This window comes from Artemia sp. Qi Xiang Cuo, chromosome 3 (genome assembly GCF_049724085.1).
Source record: "Artemia sp. Qi Xiang Cuo chromosome 3, ASM4972408v1, whole genome shotgun sequence".
NCBI lineage: Eukaryota > Metazoa > Arthropoda > Branchiopoda > Anostraca > Artemiidae > Artemia > Artemia sp. Qi Xiang Cuo.
In genome coordinates, this window is record NC_142796.1 from 40,029,140 (window position 1) to 40,053,607 (window position 24,468).

Consider the following 24,468-nt stretch of genomic DNA (forward strand, 5'->3'; position numbering starts at 1 on the left):
GGGAAGTTGAATAAGAACGGAATCTCTGATGAGCCCTTGCATTGCATGATTTCGTCTCCTATTCTTAAGCATATGTTTCTACCTGCTTGCCCTTTTGGGTGAAGAAGGGTTTCAAAAGATTTTTCCTGGTTGGGGGTAGGAGGGTAAAATGCGGAATAGATTTAGTTTTAGACTATGATTTTCCAATAATTTAGTTGATTTTGAAAGGAGAGTGTGATGGGGCACCTTTAGGACCAGTTTAAGGAGAACCACCCCCCCTCTTGTGTTGAGTATGTTGATTTTTGTGCGTCTTGAATAAGTTTTTCATTGACCTATTGAGTTTTACATCACTGTTTCCCTATACTTTACTAATTTTATAATATTTCCTCAAGTTTCATTGCTGTTTTCGAAGTTAATAAAGTTTCTGAAATGGTGTTGCTTATCCCTATTTTTCCCTCTTAGAAAGTAATAGATGATTCCTGTTCGAATTGAAACGGATGGGGTAACGATTATATTCTGTCGTCCTACATAACGGATTTGATTGCAGGATCACAAAAACGGATGTGATAACTTGATCAAAAAAACGGACGGCATAACTGGATAGTAAAAACAAATGGGATTGCAAAAAATTCAAGCTATAATTATGATAGTTTTTTTTTACTGTACTCAACTAAAATTATATATTTTGTTCATAAAATTTAAATTAACTTTACAAATTAAACAATTAATAAATATGAAGCGACTGCCTTTGTTTACCATTCTTGAAAGTGAACAAATCAACTGCATGCCCTTTGACACTAAGTGTCAAAGTAATATTTACAATCCAACTTATTAAGCGGCATATGCTGAATCGATTGATCGAATCTGCTTTCCGCTAGCGCTTTCGGATCTCAAGATAATCTGTTATTTGAATTTTTATCTCAAACTTGTTATATCTCCTTTTTTCCTTGCATTTCCGTTCATTTTATCTCCAAATATAGTTTGATTTGAAGATTTTATCTTAAAATTGCGCTTGTCTTTCACGGCAAATAAAACGTATTTCTCAGCTGATTTATTCTTCTTTACAATTAGTATAATGTTTACAATACAATAACATAATACGATAATATAATACAATAATATAATATAATACAATCTCCTTTATAATAATATAATAAGTATTGAACTACCGTAACTGCTATGTGATCCACACATGATAATTTCCATTGTTTTTGTGTTTTTTATGGTACTAATAAAAAAAATTCCTCTAATGGTGGGGATTGGCCGTAAACAAACTCCTAAAAATCCCTCTATTTTCAGGTATAGCAATAGCAATGCTTGATTTTTCTCCCAATCGGAAAGAGGGGTGGGGGTGCTAAGTCACTTTGTATGAAAAATCTGGGCAAAAACAATATTAAGATTACATGAAGATGCGTTTTTTAGCCCTCTGAATTCTAAAGCCAAGTTCAAGAAGGTTGTGTCCATATCTTTGTATATGTATTTCTTTAAATTCGGTTTATTGTTGTTTATTTTTTTTTTTTTTAAGCTCCCAAGTTTCCCAATAAAAAACCTCGGAAGACACCGCCGAAAAATGAACAAATAAAAATAGAAGTGAAACCGGTTCCAATGAAAGCAATTGAAGCAAAAGTAGAAGAGATTGAAGAAGAAATTCCAAGGCGCCAATCCCTAATCAAGGTAAAATTTTCGTTTTCTAGTATGTTAGGATCATCTAAGCTAGTTTGAGCTCTAGCAACAAAATGGCTAAAAAAAATTAATAATATAATACGCGCGTGAGTTAAGTTACGCGCCTGAGAAAATTTATCTTATTTTTGAAAAAAGGGGGAAACACCCCCTAAAAGCCATAGAACCTTAATTAAAATCACACCGTCAGATTCAGCGTATCAGAGAACCCTACTGTAGAGGTTTTAAGCTCCTATCTGCAAAAACGTGGAATTTAGTTTTTTTTTTGCCAGAAGAAAGATCACGGATGCGTGTTTATTTGTTTGTTTATTTGTTGTTTTTTTTCCCCCAGGGGGTGATCGTATCGACCCAGTGGTCCTAGAATATAGTGGGAGGGCACATTCGAACGGAAATTAAAACTTCTAGTGCCCTTTTTAAGTGACCAAAAAAATGGAGGGCAACTAGGCCCGCTCCCATACTCATTTTTTTTCTCAAAGTCACCCGATCAAAATTTTGAGATAGCCATTTTGCTCAGCATGGTCGAAAAATATAAAAACTATGTCTTAGAGAATGACTTAATCCCCCACAGTCCCCGGGGGAAGGCCTGCAAGTTATGAACTTTCTCCAATGTTTGCATATAGTATTGGTTATTGGGAAGTATACAGACGTTTACAGGGGGACTTTGTTCTGGTAGGGGGGGATGGATCGGGGGTTACGAGGAATAATCTTTCCATGGAGGAAGTTTTTATGGGGGAAGGGACATTGCTTTGAAGGGGGCGCCGAATTTCCCAGCATTATTTAAAAAAACGATCAGAAATTAAAAAAAAAAAACAACAAGTTTTCAATTGAAAACTTATCAACATCAAAACTTAAAACGAACAGAAACTATGATTGGGTTCGCCCCCCTAGTCAATATCTCGCTCTTTACGCTAAATTTTTTTTAGTACTTTCATAAGAGCTATTTATTCTAATTAATGGCCTGTGTGATTAAGGGGTCATTCTTAAAGAATTGGGAAAAAATCCGAACTTTAGCGTAAAGAATGAGGTATTGACTAGGGTGGCGAACTCCCCTAATATACTTAATAAAAATACGAATATAGAAGTTAGTTACGTAAGTTAATTCGTAAGTTACGTATATTTATTACTAATAAAAACGTTCGTAAATAAAACTAAACAGCTTTCGAGAAAGCCATTTAGCAAAAAAAGTAAAATCAGTACGCAAATTTTGTTTTAATTATTTATGTACGGTGAGCCAAAATCAAAACCTGCATTATTTAAAAAAACGATCAGAAATTAAATAAAAAAACAGGTTTTTTAACTGAAAGTAAGGAGCGACATTAAAACTTAAAACGAACAGAAATTATTGCGTATATGCAAGGGGCTGTCCCCTCTTCAACGCCTCGCTCTTTACGATAACGTTTTTTATTGTTTTAAGAAATAAAGAAATAAAGTTGTTAGACAGAGTCAAACTTTAGCGTAAAGCGCGAGGTGTTAAAGAGGCCCCCCTAACATCGTCTAAAGCAGTGTTATTTACTTAATTAACAAACGTTTGCGTTTATTAAACTTGCTCTTAACGCAAGTTTGTCGGATCAACCTATTTTGCGCCCCCCCCTAAAGACCCAGAAATAACCTCTTTCTTCAATATCCTTCAGCACATTTATAAGCAGAAAGAGAGCGTGCTCTCTACCTAAGCCAAACTGGTGCCAAAACTGACGAGGAGGGTCGGAACAATTTTCTTCAATATCTTTTTATCAAAAATGACTCAAAGAGCTTGAAAGTAGTACACGAAATGGGGCGGTAAGAACTGCAGAGAGAAGCGTCTTCTTTTGCCTTTTTTAAGGATGGGAGTTATCTGTCCCATACAAAATTGCAAAGGGAATACACCACGGACAAGGATCATAAGAAACAGTAGTGCTGAGTATTGTTCGATTAAAGAAAATGCAAGTTGCAGGTACCTAGCTGAAATATAATCAACGCCAGAGGAAGTTATTTTCTCTAACTTTGGAATCAAAGAGTGAACGGCACTTGGCGACCCAAACAGAAAAGATTTCGTCTTATTTGAAAGATGAAGGTCAAGCTGTTTTTCAAAAAAACTCCTCCGTGCTTTGGCTGGGAGCACAGAACTCCCTCGCGAAATATTCAATCCACTTTTTTTCCACCCACAAATTCAACCCACATATACAACCCAGAAATTTATTAGTTAATCAATGGCCAAACTTATTCATTATAAATGTTTTTAATGAAAATTTTCTTATGAGTAAACAAAGTTTAGAGTCGATTTAGCGCCTTATTATTTAATTTTAAATATTTTAAAAAATGAATTATATTTGTGTGGGCTAGCTTTAGAACGAAATATGTATTTCTGGGCTACAGTTTTAAAATATATTTATTTAATAAAAAAAAAAAAAAAAAAAAAAAACAAGTAGAATAGTCTATGCTCAGGGTCAAGGCCGTATCCTGGGCGGCTTGGGGGCTTTATCTCCCTCCCCCCCTCAGAAATGTTTGTTCGACTTGTAAAAGGTAACGAAAGTGTAAAAAACAAATGTTTGATGTTTTTAAAGTTTAATTTTGTAAACCCCCTCCCCCGAATAAAATAAACCCCCGAAGAAAAATCCTGGATACAGTATGCTTTTGAAAAAAGTTTTAAAGAGTAAGAATATAAGTTCTTAAAATTTTTCTAAATAGTCCGGGAGCCAGACCACTATAATGTGACAACTAGGTGGTCAGAAAGACACAGTCAGTTTGACAATAATTTCCGACTATATCGGCCACGCTGAATCTGAATATGGGTGGGGGCAAAGTTGGAGATCACGGCTTGACCTTGTAAAAGCAAAAAAACACCCTTTTTAGGCCTATAAAACGCGTACAGACTGTTTAATTTTTTTCTAAGGTTCACTCCGATTTAGTGGTGCGACATCTCAATTAGGTCCTAATATGGTCTTTTCATAGAATATGTTAAATTTTTTCCGATATCTTGTATAGCTCAGGAGCTATAGGCTAATATTTATTAATTTGCCCCGTTAGTCTCAAAATTCAAAGGTTCATTTTCAACTAAAACCACGTATCTCGGACCTTTCTATAATTTTTGTGTTTTTCATTCTTTTCCAGAATTTACCTTTGGTATTTAGGTTCCCATTGCTGTAAAGCTCAAAGCTTAAAATGTTCGGTGAAGCCGTGTAGAATTTTTTGAAAAAGTATAGGCCAAAAGATATATGCAAAAATTAATTTTTCCAAATGATGGTGTGACACATCTTTTATGCTAAGATTTAACGCCCAATCCGAATATAAACTTTACTTTTCAACCAAATATCAACTTTTTTTCTTTTTTTTTCTTTTTTTTTCTTTTTTTTTTTTCTTAATTCAAAATGTATTTACAATGCTGACTGATTTTCAGTTTATCTGCTAATAAGACTTCGCAGCCCAATCTTAACTTCGTTTGTTATAGATTAATTACTTATTTGTAGGCCTAAAAATTTTGTTTTGATTAATGTTTTTACAGGAGATGTTTTTATGCCAAATTTTGACGCCGAGTCTAATGGTAGTGTTAACTTGGTCATCGTGTTTCAACTTTAGTTGCTATATGCTATTTAATTTGCTATGAACTCCGATTTTCTTACAAATATAGTTGTAAATCCAGATTATAATCAACCTACCAAGCTTTGCAAGGTAGTAAACGGACACGGAAGAACCATGCTCGACAGAAGCTGAAAGCTTAAACCTGTAACATTATTAAAGAGTGTTTATCATTTTTAGTACTGTAAGTAAAGCTACAGGTAAAGCCTGTCAAAATACAATTCCCGTACATACCAGCGGTTTTCCTCAAACATACAAAAAAAATCCCACTAATACTCGTCCGAATCGTCGCTGTCGGCACCACATCGCCCACCACATGCGCAAAGAATGTCGCATGGCTTTATCCCCAAACAATGGCACTTTTTACCACACACAGTTCTACAGTAACAAAAGATTGAAGCCTTGTTGACAGATGGAGGCCAGGGGGTCAGCGCTGAAGTCACTGGACTGACTCGTAAAATGTCGTGATGGGTCCAGCCAAACTCAAGTGGGTTGAAGATATAGGGCTTAGGAATCACATCCTGAAGAATAATGCTCCACTGAAGTATAGCTCTCTTAACGTGATATATGAAAGAACCATCTGTTGGGGGTAAGCTGTTCAAGTTCTTTTTCTGGGAAATAAAGGAATTCGGAGGTCATTGAGAGAATCAAATTCGGACTGTTTTTTGCTATATACCGATACAGTCAATTTCGTACAGATACGCTAGATTTCGGGCTCGTACATAATGATATTTTTGATATCACTCCTCACTTTCTGTGTAAGATCAAAAATTTCTTGAATGAGCTGTGATTTAACAGCAGATGTAGCAAATGTTTTTTGCCCTTCGAGAAGAAAAAACTGACCGTATCACATCCACTAATGCAATGTAGCAGCCCTATTGACTCTACAATAGCCCACGAGGTTCTATTCACAATTTTATGGATCGGAAAGACTTTGTCAAGGAACTGAACGTAGAGCTCAGATTCATAACCTGGGTCACACCTGCAGAGGAATATTTCGCGATTGTTCTGTAATAAAATGACAACAATGTCTGTGTCATTTACTTCAACAATTACTTGGGAACATCCATTTCTGTAGCATTCGGCAACATGGAGAGCAACATGCGTGTCTGCTTCTTCATGTGTGCTGCACAAGTTTGCTTCGTAGTCCGGGCTCGGATGTATAGTCATTTTGGATGGGACCAGTTTTAGCACCTTCATTCTATCACTGAATCCACCAGAGAGGTAAATGGTAAATCTTAATTCAGAAAGACAGACATGGCTCCATAATTCAAAAATACATTCGATAAGTCTTGCCTTACTCTCTGACTGCATAAGCAAAATATCCCTGTTTTCTAGCATCATGCTCTTCGTAACAATAAAACTCTTCGTCAGTGTATTTCCTCTCCACTCATGACATCCACTACTGTCTTTTAGAACAATAGGACTCCCGGAAATGTTTACAAGGCCGATCACTCCGTCATACCGATCAGCTACAGCTCGGTTGTAGATTTTGGGAGTCAATTTAAGAGCCTTACAAGGATTCGTATCAAAAATACCTCAACGATTTCGGTTTTGTCTGGAACTTGCGACCGGATTAGCATGAAATCTACTACCACACCAGTTTCCGTGACCGTGTTAATAGGTACTTTGCTGGGCCAAATTTCCAAGCTTACAGAGGTGCGGATGAAGTCGAGGAAACTTGACTTCGTACCCGATCGAAGTTTAATACGTTCACTAGCTACTGCTTCAAATAGTGCTGGGGCGTAGGGCAAAAGTTCGTGTGGGATGATCTTACTTAGAATCTCAAGCGTAGATCCTTGACTAGTGCCAACAGTAACCAAAATCCTTTTAACAGCTTCCAATTCAGCATAAACGCTGCTACCGGTCTTGGTCGTTGAACGTTTGGCCTGTTTTGTATCGCGATCCATAGTCTTTACTTTAACCTTGGAAAAGGGGTTGGGGTTTCTATCGAAGTATGCTTCCAACGATTTTAAACCACTAGCACGTGTACTCTGGAGGCTCTTTGCCACTGCTTCATCAGCGACTTGATTTGAAATGATATTCACCAATGATTCCTCATCACATGTAAAGGAATCAATTTGGTCTTCGACAACAGAGACCACTTTACTGACAAAGTTTTCTCGGCGCTTCTCAAAGGTTCCATTTTTGCTTCGTTCACCATCAAATTCACTCATGCTCTCAATTCCAGCAAGTCGATAAAGGGGAGAGGAAACCTCAGCACAGAATGGTATGGTGGTAGTCCACTTGGCAACTGACATTGAGTTCAGTGTGTTTCCATTTATTCCTCCCTTTTGTTTTTGATTCAAGGTTGAGTGTGGATTCCAGTGCATGGTCTGGGGAAACACAATTCATCTTGCAATTTTTCCGCTTCACGTTGAATAGTCCTCTGACAAAGATATCATGCAAGCTAAGTGGCAAGGTTTTCATGTCATTCAAATACTGGAGTAGGCATGTAGTGTACTTATATTGCACCGCAGCTGTCAAATACGGCAACATAAGGGTTATACCAATAATATGACCTTCCCAGTCTCCACCACGCTCTGCAATTAGGAACTGAAGAAGAATCAGCACAAGATTCATATACTCCATCCACAACTTCGTTGTAAGGTTTTTGTCACGCGACTTGTTGAACATGTTCATCAAAGGCTTCATAGATTCCAGGTGTTTGTCTAGGTTGTCAAAGGAGCCTCCGCAATTCATGGACGCAGACATTAAATCTGACAGCTCATCAAAAGTACTTGCTTTTTTGTCTGATTCAATGTAATACTGTTCAAGAGCATTCCAATATACTCTATACAAGGCCTTACGATGATGTGAGCCTCCATACACCTGTAATAGGGTTTTCCAGTCATAGATTTTTTAGCAGTTGCAGAGAGTAAGATGCCAGCCTTACTAAAGATTTCTTCAAGCCCTGAGCCTTTCATGAGGTACCCAATCACACCAAGGAAGTTCATACACAGATGAAATCCACCCATTCTTGGAATAACATCACTGAATACTTCAGGCTATTTCTTTTTCAATGCGATAATGATCTCGTAGATAGCTTGGTCACACGTTATTATAGTCTGAGGTAACTTCAGTGCGCAAGCTGTACGATGTATAATGTTTATTGCCTCTTTAACTACTGCTGGATTAAATGGAGGACTTGGTATGACTGGTAGGTATCCGATACGAGTAATAGGTATCACTTCACTCTCTATCTGGCTTGCAGATAACGAAGTAAAGATTGGGCTGCGAAGTATTATCAGGATATAAAATGAAAATCATTCAGAATTTTAAATAAATTTTTAAAAAAGACAAAAAAAAAGAAAAAAAAAAAAAAAAAAGTTGATATTTGGTTTTAAATTAAATTTAAAATTATAATTGGGGGTTAAATTATAGCGAAAAAGATTTGTCACATCAACATTTGGAAAAACGAATTTTTGCAAATATTTTTTGGCCTATACTTTTTCAAAAAATTCTACATGGCTTCACCGAACAGTTTGAGCTTTGAGCTTTACTGCAATGGGAACCTAAATACGAAAGGTAAATTCTGGAAAAGAATGAATAACACAAAAATTACAGAAAGGTCCGAGATACGGGGTTTTAGTTGAAAATGAACCTTTGAATTTTGAGATTTTCGGGGAAAATTAATAAATATTAGCCTATAGCTCCTGGGCTATACAAGATATCGGAAAAAATTTAACATATTCTATGAGAAGACCATATTAGGACCAAATTGAGATGTCGCCCCACTTAATCGGAGTGGTACAGCCTTAGAAAGAAAATAAACAGTCTGTACACGTTTTATAGGCCTAAAAAGGGTGTTTTTTTGCTTTTACAAGATCAAGCCGTCATCTCCAACTTTGCCACCGCCCATATTCAGATTTAGCGTGGTCGATATACTCGGAAACTATTGTCAAACTGACTGTGTCTTTCTGACCACCTCAACTCAGAAATAAACGAGATGCGCTTTAGTGGCTCCTGGACTAAAAGGTATGAAGATAACTTTTAAGGATTGAAAAAGAAACGTAGATGTTTTCCAGATGAATTGAGAGTTCCTAGGGAATTTCCAGAGGAACCTCAATTTATCGAATTTCTAATTCCAGTAAAAATTTCGCAAAATTTTAAGCCCAGTTGTTTTGTTTTTATATGGTGCTCTAATTTCTGCTTCAAAAACATTAAATAACCAGGTTTTGTGAGGATTTACTTAAAAAGTGTGGCTTTCAATTGAAGACTGAATTCTTTTCTCACTTTAAACTGGACCATATGCTATTCAATATATAAACAAAAGATAGCAGTGTTTTGAACCTTTACATGCGAACTTTACGTAGGATTTGTAAGTCGTGTCATGGCTTCCAGAAATAATTTACTTCCATTAGAGGTACTATTAAGGTCAATGTCAACAGAAGTCTAATCAAAAGTTTTATTTCAGTTCAAAAAACAAATAAATAGTAAATTAAAGTAATCTTTTTACAGTCAAAGACGTCATCTATTTTGCCATATTTTTGTTTTATCAGATGTCAGTTGAAACTCCTATTCATAAAAACAACTGCTAATACTAATCCTTTACTGAAATACTAAGCTTTATCACGCCAAAACACATGTTTACGTTCCTCCCCCACTTCAATCTATTCAGTGCTTACCGATTTGTTCCCTCCCACTTGCCTTAGATATTTTCTTGTAACTTGTTGCTCTATTTGAGAATAGCTTAAGCATCTTGATCTTGTTTCCATTGCTACCTAAGCATGTTAACTTATTTGTCATCAATCGGTCATATTATTTGTCATATTGCTTCTCACTTAATTGTTAATACTTCTCATCTTATTTGAGAAGAGCTTAAGCATCTTAATTTTGTTACTATTGTTGCCATATATTAGTTGCACTTTAGGATCTTATCCTTGTTAAGATGCTTTTCATATAGCTTATATGACATGACAATTGTATGTCTTATTACTTGAGCATCTTAACCTTGTTACCATTGTTGCCTAAGGTTGCTTATTTGTCATATATTATTTAACGTCCTATTTCCTGAAGTTTGAAATGGTAATTCTGGAAAGGTCATTAATAGTAATACTTTCACAGATTCTATTTACTAGAAAGTCTTTAAAGATATTCAATGCCTTAAAAATTATTGTGCGAAATCTCAGTGTCAGCTGACCATCCCAAAGACAAACGACCCATTGACGGATTTCCCTTGCCTTTGTGGGATTCCCAAAGCAATTTGTTAAAAATTGGCTATGAATGTCAACTATGTCAACAGTTCGAAAAGCTAAGGTGAGGCTTTCTAATTTAAAATGAAGAAAACGTATAATCTCTTACCAATTGCTATGCGAAGCGCTTTCTATTCAGTGTACATATTTCGCAAATAATATGCATCCTGTCTCGGCAAAATTTTTAATCAAGGCAGGCAAAACAAGAGGGAACTCTCAAAGCTGTCGAATTTCTTCAAATTGGGATGAAGAGGAAAGTGGGCCTAGCGGCGTTGGTTTAAGATTGGCACTTTTTGTCTCTCATCGAGCTAAAATTTTTGATTGACAGTAGCCTCTATCTACGATAAACCAATGCAAAAAAGAGACTATGGGAGGGGGTAATAGTTTTGGTGCTTTTGTTTCTGACCAAGCGGTAATTTTTAATAGAAACTAGCCTCTATTTCGAACATACCAACGTGTAGAAAAGGAATACTGTATCTATTTTGTTAAAACTGCAATAATTTTTTCTATCATAGTTATGGTTACGATCAGAAATGACATCATGTCTACCTGTCAAAAATTATTTTAGTAGCCTAATCAGATGGAATTTGTTCAAATTTTATTATATTACCTAATTTTATTTTCAGCCCTGTCATAGGCCACTGGCAGTGGGGTCACCTGCAAAACCCAAAGTTCTGCTGATAATTCCAGATCTGCCTCCGCGATCACTGAAATTAAGTGCGGCAGCATTAGCTGAACAGACCTTCTTGGAGAAACTTTACAAATTCATGAAGAGTCGAGGGACTCCTATTGATAGACTCCCAATTATTGGCACAGAGAAGTGTAAGTTGTTTTCAACGTATCCACGTATAAATAACAAGTATAGTATAGTAGCACAGTAATAAAAAAAAAAAAAAAAAAAAAAGAAAAAAAAAAAAAAAACGCAGGGCCATGGCCACAAATAAAAAGAAAAGAAAAAGAGAACAACATACAAAAGAAATTGAAAGAGCCAATTAAACAACTAAACAAAACAACTGCAACAAAAAACGCCATTCAAAAACATAATTATAAACTAATATAAGGGCTTATTATCGCTTCTCAAATAATGCTTTATTTAACATTTTATCAAACGAGCAAGGTAAGGTTTGATCATATAACAAGCCATAGAAAAGAAACAGGAAAAACACTTAATGGATTACAAACAATGGTTTAAATAGCATAATAAAAATGTTTTCTATTTGCATGCTTTTTTAAAGGAATTATTTGGAAATTTTTTGAGTAGAATAGAGTATATCATATCGGCTCTAATGCTGTACTGAAAAATATAACAAATACACGGAACACACATTTTAAGAAAAAGCTTGAAATATAAGAAAAATAAACAAAACATACAAAATGAACAAAAAAGTACTTCTAAATTGGTATTTGGCATTTATTATTCAGAAAAAAAATGTATTCAAACATTAAAGGTTTCTAGTTTCCCTGAACTTAACGCAAAGACTTTTTTCTGAATTTTGACAAATTTTCTTATCTATTTAATCCCCCCCCCCCCCAAAAAAAAACATTAACTTCTCAGCCAACATTTTAACAGGCGATAATAGTTTTATCATTGCTTTGAAGTTTTCTCTGCAAAATTTTTCTGACACAGTTCTGTAGCGGCCGCCCAAGTAAAGAGCTATGATTATGCCTGAAATGTGTTATCTTTTTCCCTGCCACTGTGGATTGAAGAGACTGCTGTAAAGACTTTAGAGGGTGACAAATGTAAAGTTTTAGAGTCGAATTTAAGAGTCGAAAGTGATTGAAGGGCATTATCCCCCTCCCGTACCCATTTTGCTATAAAATTGAGTATGAAGCCTGAGTACTATAGAAAAATGTCAAAATTTGTATCTATAACTCGTTTGTCCTGTAGTGGTGCAGATAGTTTTATTTCAGGTTGGTAATAAGGGGCCCAGAGTTCGAACTCATCTGTAGCAGCACAGAGCAGGGCTGTGAATTTGATTCCAATGATGAGATTATGCAAAAGGTCCTACATATTAATCCAAGCAAGAAGAAGAAGAAGCATATCTCTTTTAACAAATTAAACTTTTGTCGAAAATGCGGTCGCGTTAGTTTTATCAATGATTGGTTAAAAACTTGGCCAAGAAAAAGGTCATTTGATAAAAAAAATTATTGCTCAAATATTTGATCAGAAACAGTTTTTGCCGCAGTCCGAAGTAGTCTCACTTTTGTACAGAATGGAGTCTATTCCATGTGGCAAAACACTTTTCGCTGATGTAGTCTCACTCTTGTCCATAATGCATTTCAGTCCGATATACGACTACTTACAGTTGACATGCGAAAAATAGACGCCTTGTTCACAAAATCTTCCAGTCAGATCTTTTTAAAATTGATAAGAATTTTAAAATTCAACTTATAAATGGGATTCTTAAAAAAAATTTGCAAATGAGATCAGTTTAAAACAATGGTAGACACACTTTAAAACACTAAAAAATTTCAGATTTCCAAAATGGTAGAAGCCAATACAAGTCTTTATTATCCAACAAAAAATATTTTGGTGGAACTGAGTAACTTTACTCAAAAACAACGACATGACTACCTACATTTTGAATATTTAAATCTTATTGAATCTGAAGACTACCCCCCCCCTCCTCCCTCCTTAAAGAAAACTAAGTAAGTCTTATGAGTTTTTTTTATCTGATCTGTACAAATAAGACTTTTTTTTACATTTTAAGGGAACCCTTTAAAAAGTGAATTTTGTTAATAAAAAGAGAAAAATGAAGAAAAAAGAAAAGATGTTGTTTTTACTTTTTCCAGTTGAAGGGATATTCTTCTAGATAGGAACTCACAAGGAAGAAACTAGTTACGTCGTTTTTCTTTCTTTTTTCGTATCTCGAACTTATCACTTTTCGAACCTTTTGGGATAATTTGGAGGGGTTTTTAATGTATGATTCTGCTATTCTTCTGAATATTTCATTGGAAAATTGATTGGACTGTTTAATGCCTTTTACTCCGATACGAAATGAGGCTCAATGACCCCATGGTTAACCTCTACCGTTTGTAAAAAAAAATGCTCAAATACTCGTATCCACCTATGAACAAAAATGATAATATAAGAAAATTAAAATACGAAACTGATCAGAAAGTAATCCGATTGAAATTTTTTCAACAATAATGCTAACTTCTGACAAAAAGCGATATATTTTTAGAAACGAATTGACATTATTATGTGACATTTTATGTATCCAATGGAAACTGAAACTCTAATATCTTCGTTGAAATTCTCTCGAAAGAAAACGATTCTTTAAATACCTATCTAAAAGAACACTGTTGACTCTTTACTGCAAAAATACACTTTATCAATTCAGCAACATAAATATATGTTTTTTTCTTTGGGCAATTTTAATTTCAGCTTTCGGAGTGGAAACGCTGTTCAGTTGTGATTATTGTTACTTCTATAATTTTGTCCTCTGATTCTAAAAGCATTCCTATGTCACTCAGCTCTTCTGCTGTAATGTGTATTTTGACTTTGTTTTTCTCTGTTTTTCGTAAGTTTGGTTGTTTTGGACTTTAAAGAAAGGATGAGTGTTTATGGATATCTTCTTTATGCAACATTTGTACAGAAGTTCAAAAATTTTTATGGCTTTTTTGGCAGTGAATTTTGTGTTATTTCTTTAATGTTTACCAAAAGAAAAAAAAATAGAATTATAGTGCCAAAATTTTGGGTGTTAGAATTGATCTCATTAGATTTTGTAATTGAGCTAAAAAGTTGCATTAGAAACCATTTCCTGAAGTTTTTTTCTTTTTTTTTGATGCCCAAAATAGCAGAGTTTGAAAATTAAATTGTCATTAGAGAGAAAGGTTAAAAACTAGTTTAGCTCTGAACTTAGTCACGGGTGGGTGGTATAATAATTACCCATCAGAAATAGCTAAAATTAGCTTTTTTTTTATGTAAGTTCCGTTTTAATTTGTATTCGTTACTCTATCAGCTCTATCTAAATGATAGAGGAAATCCCGCTGTAAAAGGTAGAAGACACGTGGTAGATACTACGTAATTAATTTTGAATGTTACTTGTAAGTTGTTGATTATTTTTAGTGAACTTGTACAAATTCTACACAGTTGTGAAGAAGGTTGGTGGGCACGATGCTGTTGGGATAAAACGACTTTGGCGGCGTTTGTATTTAGAAATGGGAGGCTATTGTAGTAATAATGCTGCAGCGAGAGCCACTAGGAAGCAGTATGAAAGGAAAGTAAAGTCTATACACTTCTGGCTAGGGCATTTTGTGCGGATGAAGGGTGACAGATTGCCAAAGATTGTCCTTTTCGGCTAACCGTCTAGGGCTAGACGGAAAGCAGGTCGTCCTCGTCTGGGGTGGGAGGACGTCATAAAGAAAGATTTAAAGGAAATGGGAACTTCGTGGGTGGGTGTAAAAAGGGAGGCTTTGAATATATTGGGATGGAGGAGAAGCGTGCATAGCTGTGTTGGCCTCAGCCAGATTGGTGCAGCGGTGAGTTGTTAGTAGTAGTAGTAGTAGTTTTGTGGAAGTAAGTTTTGAATGGCTAATGCAGGGGTGCCAACTGGAGGGCGGAGAGGCTATTGCTTCCTTAGATTTTAAAGAATACCTTTTTTGGTATTTTTCAGTTTTGATTTTTTTTATACCTTCGTTAAACAAATCTCCCCCCCCCTCTCCTCAAATTTCAACGAATAGGCTCCACCGGGCCCACGTGTGCGTCTACCAAACTTCTGATCAATATGGTAAAAGACTTCTCTTTCATGATTGTCTACAGTAAATCGTTTCACATCTCTCCAGTGTTAAGTGAGAGACATCTATGAACGACAATGAATGACATCTATGCCTTGTAATGTGACAACGGGGTAAAAAAAACGAATAGAGGTAAAAAGACTCAATCACCCGTAGACAATGGAGGCGTGCTTCCTGAAAATCAGATCATTGTTCTCTCTTCTTTATGGGTTCGGTTGACAATGTATCCCAATCTTGGAATTTTTTTCTTCTTTTTTCGTGAAAAATTCGTAGGCTTCTTCTTGAGGCAATTCACTTGTGGCTGAATGAGATGTTGCCTTACTATGTAAATTCTCTAGTTGCAAACATGACGTTACTATTATAGTAAACGGCGTTATTGTAAACACTGCTTATAAATATCCAGAATATGGATGAATATGTAAACATGTAGATCAGCTAATTAGGTAAAAATATGTGGTATAATCGTAGTAGGGTTTACTCCGTATGCAGTTGAATAATTTTCGGTTCTTTCGCGTTTGAAAAATAAGCCAAAAAACGGAAAAAAACTGATTAAAAAAAAAAATAAGCAAAGAACATGGCACTACGCAGTTTAAGAACCTGTAGTGTCTTTTGAACGTGTAGTTGCGTTTTTGGAATCAACAGATTGTTAGTTCTTTAATATCTATGGGCAAAAGTGTTTCAAATTTCATGAATTGGTTTAGCTTATTTATTTTAACTGTTGAATGTGGCAGCACTGACGAAAATGTGATACTGCTCTAAAAGTTTCATAATTTTGAAATAGTTAAAAAAAAAAATCTTGGGAAATTGTGGTTTTCAGGTATGAATAGATCTAAGATGGCTTCAGGGAGGCAAAAATTGTTTTATAATGATATTCTTGTTCATTTAAAGCCTTTTTTTAGTATTTCAGTATTTGATATGGATTCATTGGTCAGTTTTCAACATAATTTAGCTAGAATGAAAGTAAATATATCAATTGTTGTCTTTTTTTATGCTCTCTCATAGTTTGATAGTCGTTTCTGAGGGAATTTCACTTTTAGCCCTTAATAGGGCCAGTAAAGGTAAAAACAGTCCATTGTAACCAAAAGTTAAAAAACATGTTTCTAGAAAGTTTTGACGTCAAGATACTTTACTGACTTCTAGCGTAGAACAGTTACAAGGATATTCCATAAAAGCAAAGTCCATTGAAATTATGGCAATGAATTTACCAAAAATCTTTTCCATCTAACATTTTCTAAAAAAAAAAAAAATGCTCAGTGAACAGAAAGACAGTTTTTAAACAACTTTAATTTCATTTTTTTTATTAGACAAGCCTTTTTGCATGCTTATACTGACTGTTATTCTATACCATAGACAATCAAATTAAATTTTAATGTGCGTTTTAGGATGTTTTGCACAGACACCCATCTTCAGCAAAAGTTATTTTAACTATTCAAAGTATTTGGGACGCCATTCATATGAAAAATGTTGGAAAAATTCGAATATGCAAACAACATAGTAATGAAGAATACGACTTCTGCAAGGCCTGAACCCGCTATCTTCGAATTCCAATTCCGATGCACTACCCACTGCGTGAAGCACGCTTGTAGATACTAACAAAGGAAATAGTAGGATAATACAGGCATATTAATATGACGTCGTTCATATGAAAACTATTCTCAGAAATTAAGGCTCTAGACGAATTTCTCCAAATTCGTGACCTATTTACGAGGGCTATTCAGAAACTAGGGAACGTTTCCGCCTGATGTCGCTAGGCGCGTGGCAATCACGTATGTTTCGGTATGCGCGTGCTCGTCGCTTCAGTCCGGCATCCAGCCGTGAGAACGAGAACATCTTCGCGCTGCCCTTTTTCCCAATATTCTAATTTAAAATTTGCGCTGCAATTTCAAATCCCGCCAGTTGTGTAGTGTGGTTTGTAATACGGTTTTTGTTAGCAAAAGCCAATAGAAATTCATCGGCAATTGGGTGAAGTGTATGGCAACGACGCAATGAATGGAAATTTAGTGCGAGAATGGTGCATCCGGTTTAAAAGTGGCCGAACCCGCGAGCATGATGAAGAAAGGAGTGGACACCCGAGCATTGTGACAGACAATCTCTCGCAAAAATTGATGAGAAGATTCATGAAACCGTCGCTTCACAATAACGGAGCTTTCGCTTTGCTTCCCACAAGGTTCGCGGACTTTGTTGTTTGAAATTGTGATTCACGAGCTTGGCTACCATAAATTTTGTGCAAGATGGGTGCCAAAAATCCTTACAGAACTCCATAAAGTCCAGCGAATGGGAGCAGCCTGAACATTTCTTGACGCCAACCACACACATGGTACTTCGTTACTGGATCAAATCGTAACGGGTGACGAGACATGGGTGAAGCACGTCAATTGCGAGACAAATTGCAGTCCATGGAGTGGGGGCACACAAGTTCCCCCCCCCCAAAAAAAAAATTGCAAACCTTTTCAGCGAGGAAGATTATGGCTACTGATTTTTGGGATAGGCAAGGTGTGCTACTTATTGACTTTCTCGAGTGTGGTGCAGCAATCAACTTTGATTGGTACTGCCAAACATTGCGCAAGCTTAAAATAGCAGTGCAAAACAAGCGCCGAGGAAAGTTATCGTTAAAAATTTAGTTTTTTCATGACAATGCCCGACCTTACACGGCAAATCGAACTGCAGAACTTCTTGACTCATTCAAATGAGATATTTTCCCACACCCACCCTACAGTCCCGACCTAGCACCGAGGGATTTTCACTTGATGCTGAAGATGAAGAACTGGCTAGCGACACAACGTTTTGATGACGACGAAGAGCTCCGAGCGTGTGTCACCGAGTGGCTGAGATCGTAGGCGTCGGATTTCTATGATGAAGGAAGTTCGAAGCTTGACCACCGCAACGATAAGCGCCTTAATTTGTTTGGTGACTATGTAGAAAAGTAGCATTTTAGTCACTCTTTCATATGTATATAATTAAATATTTTTCCTGTACCTAGTTTTTGTTTTATTACAAAACGTTCCCTAGTTTCTGAATAGCCTTCGTAGTTCGTTTTTCATACCAGAAAATAAACATTGTCGAAATAGTAATTGTCCTGAAAAAAATTGTTCTTTGGTTCCTGGAATGTGTTTGAGTATCGAAATTACCGAAAAGAGAGGTATGGTGAAGATGATGAGGTATTCACACCACTTACGGGAATCAAAAGCGCACTTTGCGTTGTTCCGTCCCAGAACTAATTTTGAACCAGAAGAATTGAATATCAATTTTATTTAACCTACATTCAATAATAGCCTACACTTCACTTCTTAACCCCTCCCCCTCCTTGTGTGTGTCTGGTGCATATAATAGTCTAATATGTAGTCTATGGATTCCTAGCAGTATACATTTTCTGTCCAAACTATTGTTCTGTATTGTATCGACCCTGTACCCTGATTATCTTTCAGATTTTTACTTCCATTTGAACGATATATAATTAGTCAATCACCTGATGCTGATAAGTCCAATTCAATAAAAAGCCCTAGTTTACAACAGTCTAAACCTAAACAGGTATGTCGTGTCATATCGGCTTAATTTGATTTTATTAAATTTTTTTTCAACCTCTTTCTAAAATCATTATTTTCCTAAAGTTAGTTCTCGTTTTCTCTATTCTTTGCTGTCCCTGCTCTCATCTCTTATTTTCCTCGCACCCCTCTGTCCTTTTTCTCAGCCACTGGCTCCTTTCTTGGCCTGTTTCTCCTTTTTTCTTAGGTTCTCTCCTTTTTTTCTTAGCCCCTCTTTCCTTTGTTCTTAGCCTCTCTCCTATTTTCTCAGCCTCTGTCCTTCTTCTTAGCCCCTTTCTTCTTGTTTCTTAACCTCTCTCTACTTCTTTCTTAGCCTCTCTACTTTTTCTTAGCCTCTCTCTACTTTTTCTTAGCCTCTCTATTTTTTTCAGAATCTCTCCTTCGTTCTTAGCCTCTCTCCTTTTTTCTCAGCCTCTGTACTTTTTTCCTAGCCCCTCTCTTTTTTCTTAGCCCCTTTCCAAGGGCGGATCCAGGATTTTTTTTTAGGGGGGGGGGGCAAAATAGGCTGATCCGATAAACTTGCGTTATGAGCAAATTTAAATACCGCAAACTTGCGTTAATTAAGTAAATTACACTACTTTAGACTACGTTAGGGCGGGGGGGGGGGGGTGCGCCCCCCCCTCTCCCTCCTTCTGGATCCGCCACTGCCTCTCTACTTGTTTCTTAGCAGTTCTCTCCCTTTTTCTTGGCAGTTGTCTCCCTTTTTTCTTAGCCTCTCTCTCCTTTTTTCTTAACCTCTTTCTTTCTCCTCTCTGTCTTCTAGTTATAGAATTTATCTTTTCTCGATATTTTGTTGATAATTTCATCTAAACAGACAATTTAGTGCATGTGCACAGTTCTCTTAAGCCTGATAAATTCTCTGAAGAAATAACTGTATTTAGTTTTGCTGCTTTATTGATACTTCTAGAGTAGTTGATTTGTTTTAGTATGCTACTACGATACACAGTGGATAGGGATTGAGCGGTGGCCGTTTTATTTGTTTATACTCCAAAAACTGTATAATCTAATGTCTAAATACCCAGTTTTACGGATTATAAACCTATTTGTTAAATGCTGGGTTTGCTTTATCGGGCCCTATAATAAACAAACTAAGTTTCTGACGGATCTTTTGATGTAGTGAGGCGGCCTTGATTTACAAGAATACATATTTCAGTCCTGTGTTGTGCTACTTTATTTAGGTTTTATGTAGGTGGTATTGCCCCTCCCCCTGAACAAAATTCTGATTATTATAAATATTTGGAACTACAAGAAAGCATAGAATAAAGAAGAAATTAGATAATTTACACCCATTGAAAAAAAAATCGGTAAATTTCTACCAAATCATATTATTGAGTTAGGAATAAAGTGAATACACCATTCGATGTCTTTTTTTATGCTGATTATGAATATAATAATCATTTCTATCGGAAATGGATTTCAGCCCCGCCCCCCCCTATATATGCCAATTCAGGGTATTTATTTCTACATTAGGGGTGGGGGGGGGTAAAGTTTAAAATTACCTCCCATTAACATAACAAACAAAATTTTCCCCCACCCCAAATTTTATAAATATCTACCCTGAATTGGCATATATAGGGGGGGGGGGCAAAAATCTTGGCCGAAACGTCATTGCAAAGTGCCAAAATATTGAATTCTGGGCTCAGTCCTCAGCGCAAAAAGAATAATAAAAAGTAAATAAAGGTCCATTACGCGGAAGAAAATGACAGAGCTAGAAAGAAAAAATCAGAACGAAGAGTCATCATCTCTAGTAAAAAGTAATCAATATTGAGGTTTGTTATCCAGTCGACTTATCTATTCTGTACAAACAAAGCATGAATCTCAAAAAGCTCACTGTGAGCAAGCTCAGTGAAGGCTAATTTGGTCTTGTCAAAGGGAGAGACTATATAATACGCCGCCTTCAGTTGTGCCAATTGGAGGAGGGGGTGTTTGTCACCACACCTAGATTTCTTGCTTTCTCTCCATATTTGAAAAAAAACCTTTCTTTGGCATTTTCATTCAGAAATGTCCTTTTTTGTTTTTTTCATTAAAAAACCAATCCTCCCCTATATTTTGAAAAATGCATCTTGCCCCCTCCGCCACCCAACCTTTTCGTAAATTTATGTATTTAGCATGGAATATATTTATGTATTTATGTATTACGGAATGTATTTAGCAAACCAAAAATTACCGAATTTTTCAGTGCTGAATGTATTCAATGGCGCCAATTGGAGGAGGGGGTGTTTGTCACCACACCTAGATTTCTTGCCTCCCCCACTCATTTTTTGAAATTAAACAAAAAAAACAAGTTTTTTTAAACTGAAAATAAGGAGCAAGATTAAAACTTAAAACGAACAGAAATTATTCCGTGTATGAAAGGGGCTGTTCCATCCTCAACGCCTCGCTCTTTACGCTAAAGTTAGACTCTTTCTCACAACGCTATTTTTTAAAACAATAAAAACTTTAGTGTAAACAATAAACAATAAACCCCCATGGAAAGGTCCTCCCACATAACCCCCGACCCCCCCCCCACTACCAGAAAAATCCCCCCTAAAAACGACTGTATACTTCCCAATAACCAATATTATATGTAAACATTAGGTAAAGTTAATAAATTTCAGCCCTCCCCCGGGGAAAAAGACATATTTATTATATTTTCGACCATGCTGAACAAAATGGCTATCTCAAAATTTTGATCGGGTGGCTTTGGGAAAAAAATGAGCGTGGAAGGGGGCCTAGTTGCCCTCCAATTTTTTTTTGTCGCTTAAAAAGGGCACTAGAACTTTTAATTCCCGTTCGAATGAGCCCTCCCACGATATTCTAGGACTATTGGTTCGATGCGATCACCCTCGGGAAAAAAAAAACAACAAAAAACAAACACGCATCTGTGATCTTTCTTCTGGTAAAAATACAAAATTCCAAATTTTTGCAGATAGGAGCGTGAAACCTTTACAATAGGATTCTCTGATACGCTGAATCTGATGGTATGATCAAACAGTTCGTGGTAACGAACTGTAAGTAAGGAGCGACCCGGCTCAATGGTAACCGAAACTCTAGAAAACGGGTTTTTGATACCAATAGATATATCAAAAGAATCAGATTTCAATTCTAATTTCAAATATATATCTTTCATTAAGTTAAGTGCTACCAATCAAACGTTAAGTGCCTGAGAAAATTTGGCTGATTTTCAAAATAAGGTGGAAATACCCCTTAAAAACTATGGAACCTTAATCAAAATCAAACCATCATATTCAGCTTATCAGAGAACCCTACTGTAGAGTTTTCAAGCTCCTATCTACAAAAATGAGGAATTTTCCATTTTTTGCCAGAAGAAAGATCACGGATGCGTGTTTATTTGTTTTTTTTTCCCAGGGGTGATCGTATTGACCCAGTGGTCCTAGAATATAGTGGGAGGGCTCATTGGAAGGAAAAATAAAAGTTATAGTGCTATTTTTAAGTGACCAAAAATATGGAGGGCAACTAGGCCAACTCCCACACTTATTTTTTCCTCAGTCACATAATCAAAATTTTGAGATAACCATTATTTTCAACAGGGTTAAATATATGATAACTATGTCTTTTAGGGTGACATAATCCCCCGACGTTCCCAGAGGGAGGGCTAAAAGTTATGAACTTTACCCAATGTTAACATATAGTATTCGTTATTGGGAAGTATACAGAAGTTTTCAGGAGGTTTTTTTTTCTGGTAGTGGGAGGGAAGGGTGGATCGGTGGTTATGTTGGAGGATCTGTTCATGATGGAAGTTTTCATGGGAGAAGGGAAATTGCCATGAAGGGGGCGCCGGACTTGCCAGCATTATTTATTGGTTATTGGGAAGTATACAACCATTTTCAGGAAGGATTTTTTTCTGGGGGGGGGGGGGGCTAGAGGAGGGGTTACTCTGGAGAATATTTCCGTGGAGGATGTTTCTTTGGGGTAAGAGACATTTCTATGAAGGGGGCGCCGGATTTCCAAGCATTAGAAATTAAATTGATCATTAGACGATCAGAAATTAAATAAAAAAAAAACAAGTTTTTTCAACTGAAATGTAAGAAGGAATATTAGAACTTAAAACGAACAGAAATTATAACGTATCTGAGGGGGGTTCTCCCCCAAGTCAATACCTCGCTCTTTACGCTACAGTTTTTTTAGTGCTTTCAAAAGAGCTATCTTTTCTAATTAAACGGCCTTTGTGATTCAGGGGTTTGTGAATCAAATTTTTTTTTAATTTTTAACGTAAAGAGCGTTGTATTGACTAAGGGGAGAACCCCTTCATATACGTAATAACATAAACGTAATAAAAAAAAACAATAAAAAAACAAGCGATACGGCTCAATAATTTTGATGTCAATAAATGTATCAAAAGAATGTGTTTATAATGCTGATCCTAAATATATAAATTTTATTAAGTTTAGTATTACTCATCAAAGGCTACAGGCCTGAGAAATTTTACTCGATTTTTTAAAGAGGGGGGAAACATCCCCTACAAGTGAAAGAATTTTAATGAAAATCACACCGTCAGAATTCAGCGTATCAGAAAACCCTATTACATAGGTTTCAAGCTCATATCTGCAAAAATCTGCAACTTTGTATTTTTTTCAAGAAGAAAAATATACTAATATATAATTTATTTAATTAAGTTATTTTTTAAATAAATCAATTTATAAAAATAAAATTAAAGTTTTTATGAAAATAAAAGCTTAATTAAATAAAAAAATAAAATATATTAAATGAAAAAAACAAGTTTTTAAAACTGAAAGTAAGGAGCTACATTAAAACTTAAAACGAACAGAACTTATTCCGTATATGAACGGGGCGGTCCCCTCCTCAACGCCTCGCTCTTTAAGCTGAAGTTTTAATCTTTCACACAGCTCGATTTTTTAAAACAATAAAAAAATTTTGCGTAAGGAGCAACACGTTGAAGAAGGAAGAATCCCTTTCATATACGGAATAGTTTCGGTTCATTTTAATTTTTAAATGTCGCTCCTTACTTTCAGTTTAAAAAACTTCTTTTTTTTATTTAATTTTCATTAAGGCTCTAAGTTTTAGGGGGTGTTTCCTTCTTTTTTCGAAAATCAGGCAAATTTTCTCAGGCGTGTAACTTTTGATGGGTAAAACTTGACGAAACTTATATATTTGAAATCAGCATTAAAATATGATTCTTTTGATGTGTCTATTGGTATCAAAATTCCGTTTTTTGGAGTTTCGGTTACTATTGAGCCGGGTTTGAAAAAAACTGTTGAACTGTTTGAAAAAAACTTTCTTTGATATTTCTTTTGAAAAAGATTTTTTTTCTTTTACTTTCTCATTTTAAAACAGCCCCCTCCCCTCCTTTTGATTTTTAAAAATACATTTGTAACCCCTCCTCCACCCAACATTTTTGGGAATTGATGCCATTGAACATATTTAGCAAATCAAAAACTATCGAATTTTTAAGCTTCAGTGTGTCGCATGTATTTAGTGGTGGTAATTTGGTAAGGGGTGTTTGTCCCAACACCCCCCAACAAATTCAAAATCAATGAGCATCAGGTGTTAACTTAACTACTACGATTAATAGTGGAATTACCAGAGAAAGGTTTTTTTTTCAACAAATGCAGGGGGGAGGCAAGAAATCTAGGTGTGGGGGTAAACACCCCTTGCCCAATTTTAGCTTATATTTAACACCATAGCAGCTGATGCTCATTAATTTTGAATTTGTCAATAAAATTACTTAACTACTGCGATTAATACTGGAAATACCAGAGAAAGGTTTTTTTTTCAGCAAATGCAGGGGGAGGCAAGAAATCTAGTTGTGGGGACAAACA

General features: G+C 35.9%; 1 protein-coding gene across 1 annotated transcript in view; it reads left to right on the forward strand.

The window, feature by feature from the left end:
* The window catches only part of LOC148954089 (uncharacterized), a 38,414-nt gene that overhangs the window by 2,136 nt on the left and 11,810 nt on the right, over window positions 1-24,468 (forward strand). Inside the window, exons 3-6 of the mRNA XM_089086127.1 lie at window positions 1,505-1,653; window positions 11,033-11,228; window positions 14,479-14,627; window positions 18,570-18,674. Of these exons, the coding sequence (XP_088942253.1) occupies window positions 1,505-1,653; window positions 11,033-11,228; window positions 14,479-14,627; window positions 18,570-18,674 (599 nt within the window). The remainder of the gene's footprint in view (window positions 1-1,504; window positions 1,654-11,032; window positions 11,229-14,478; window positions 14,628-18,569; window positions 18,675-24,468) is intronic.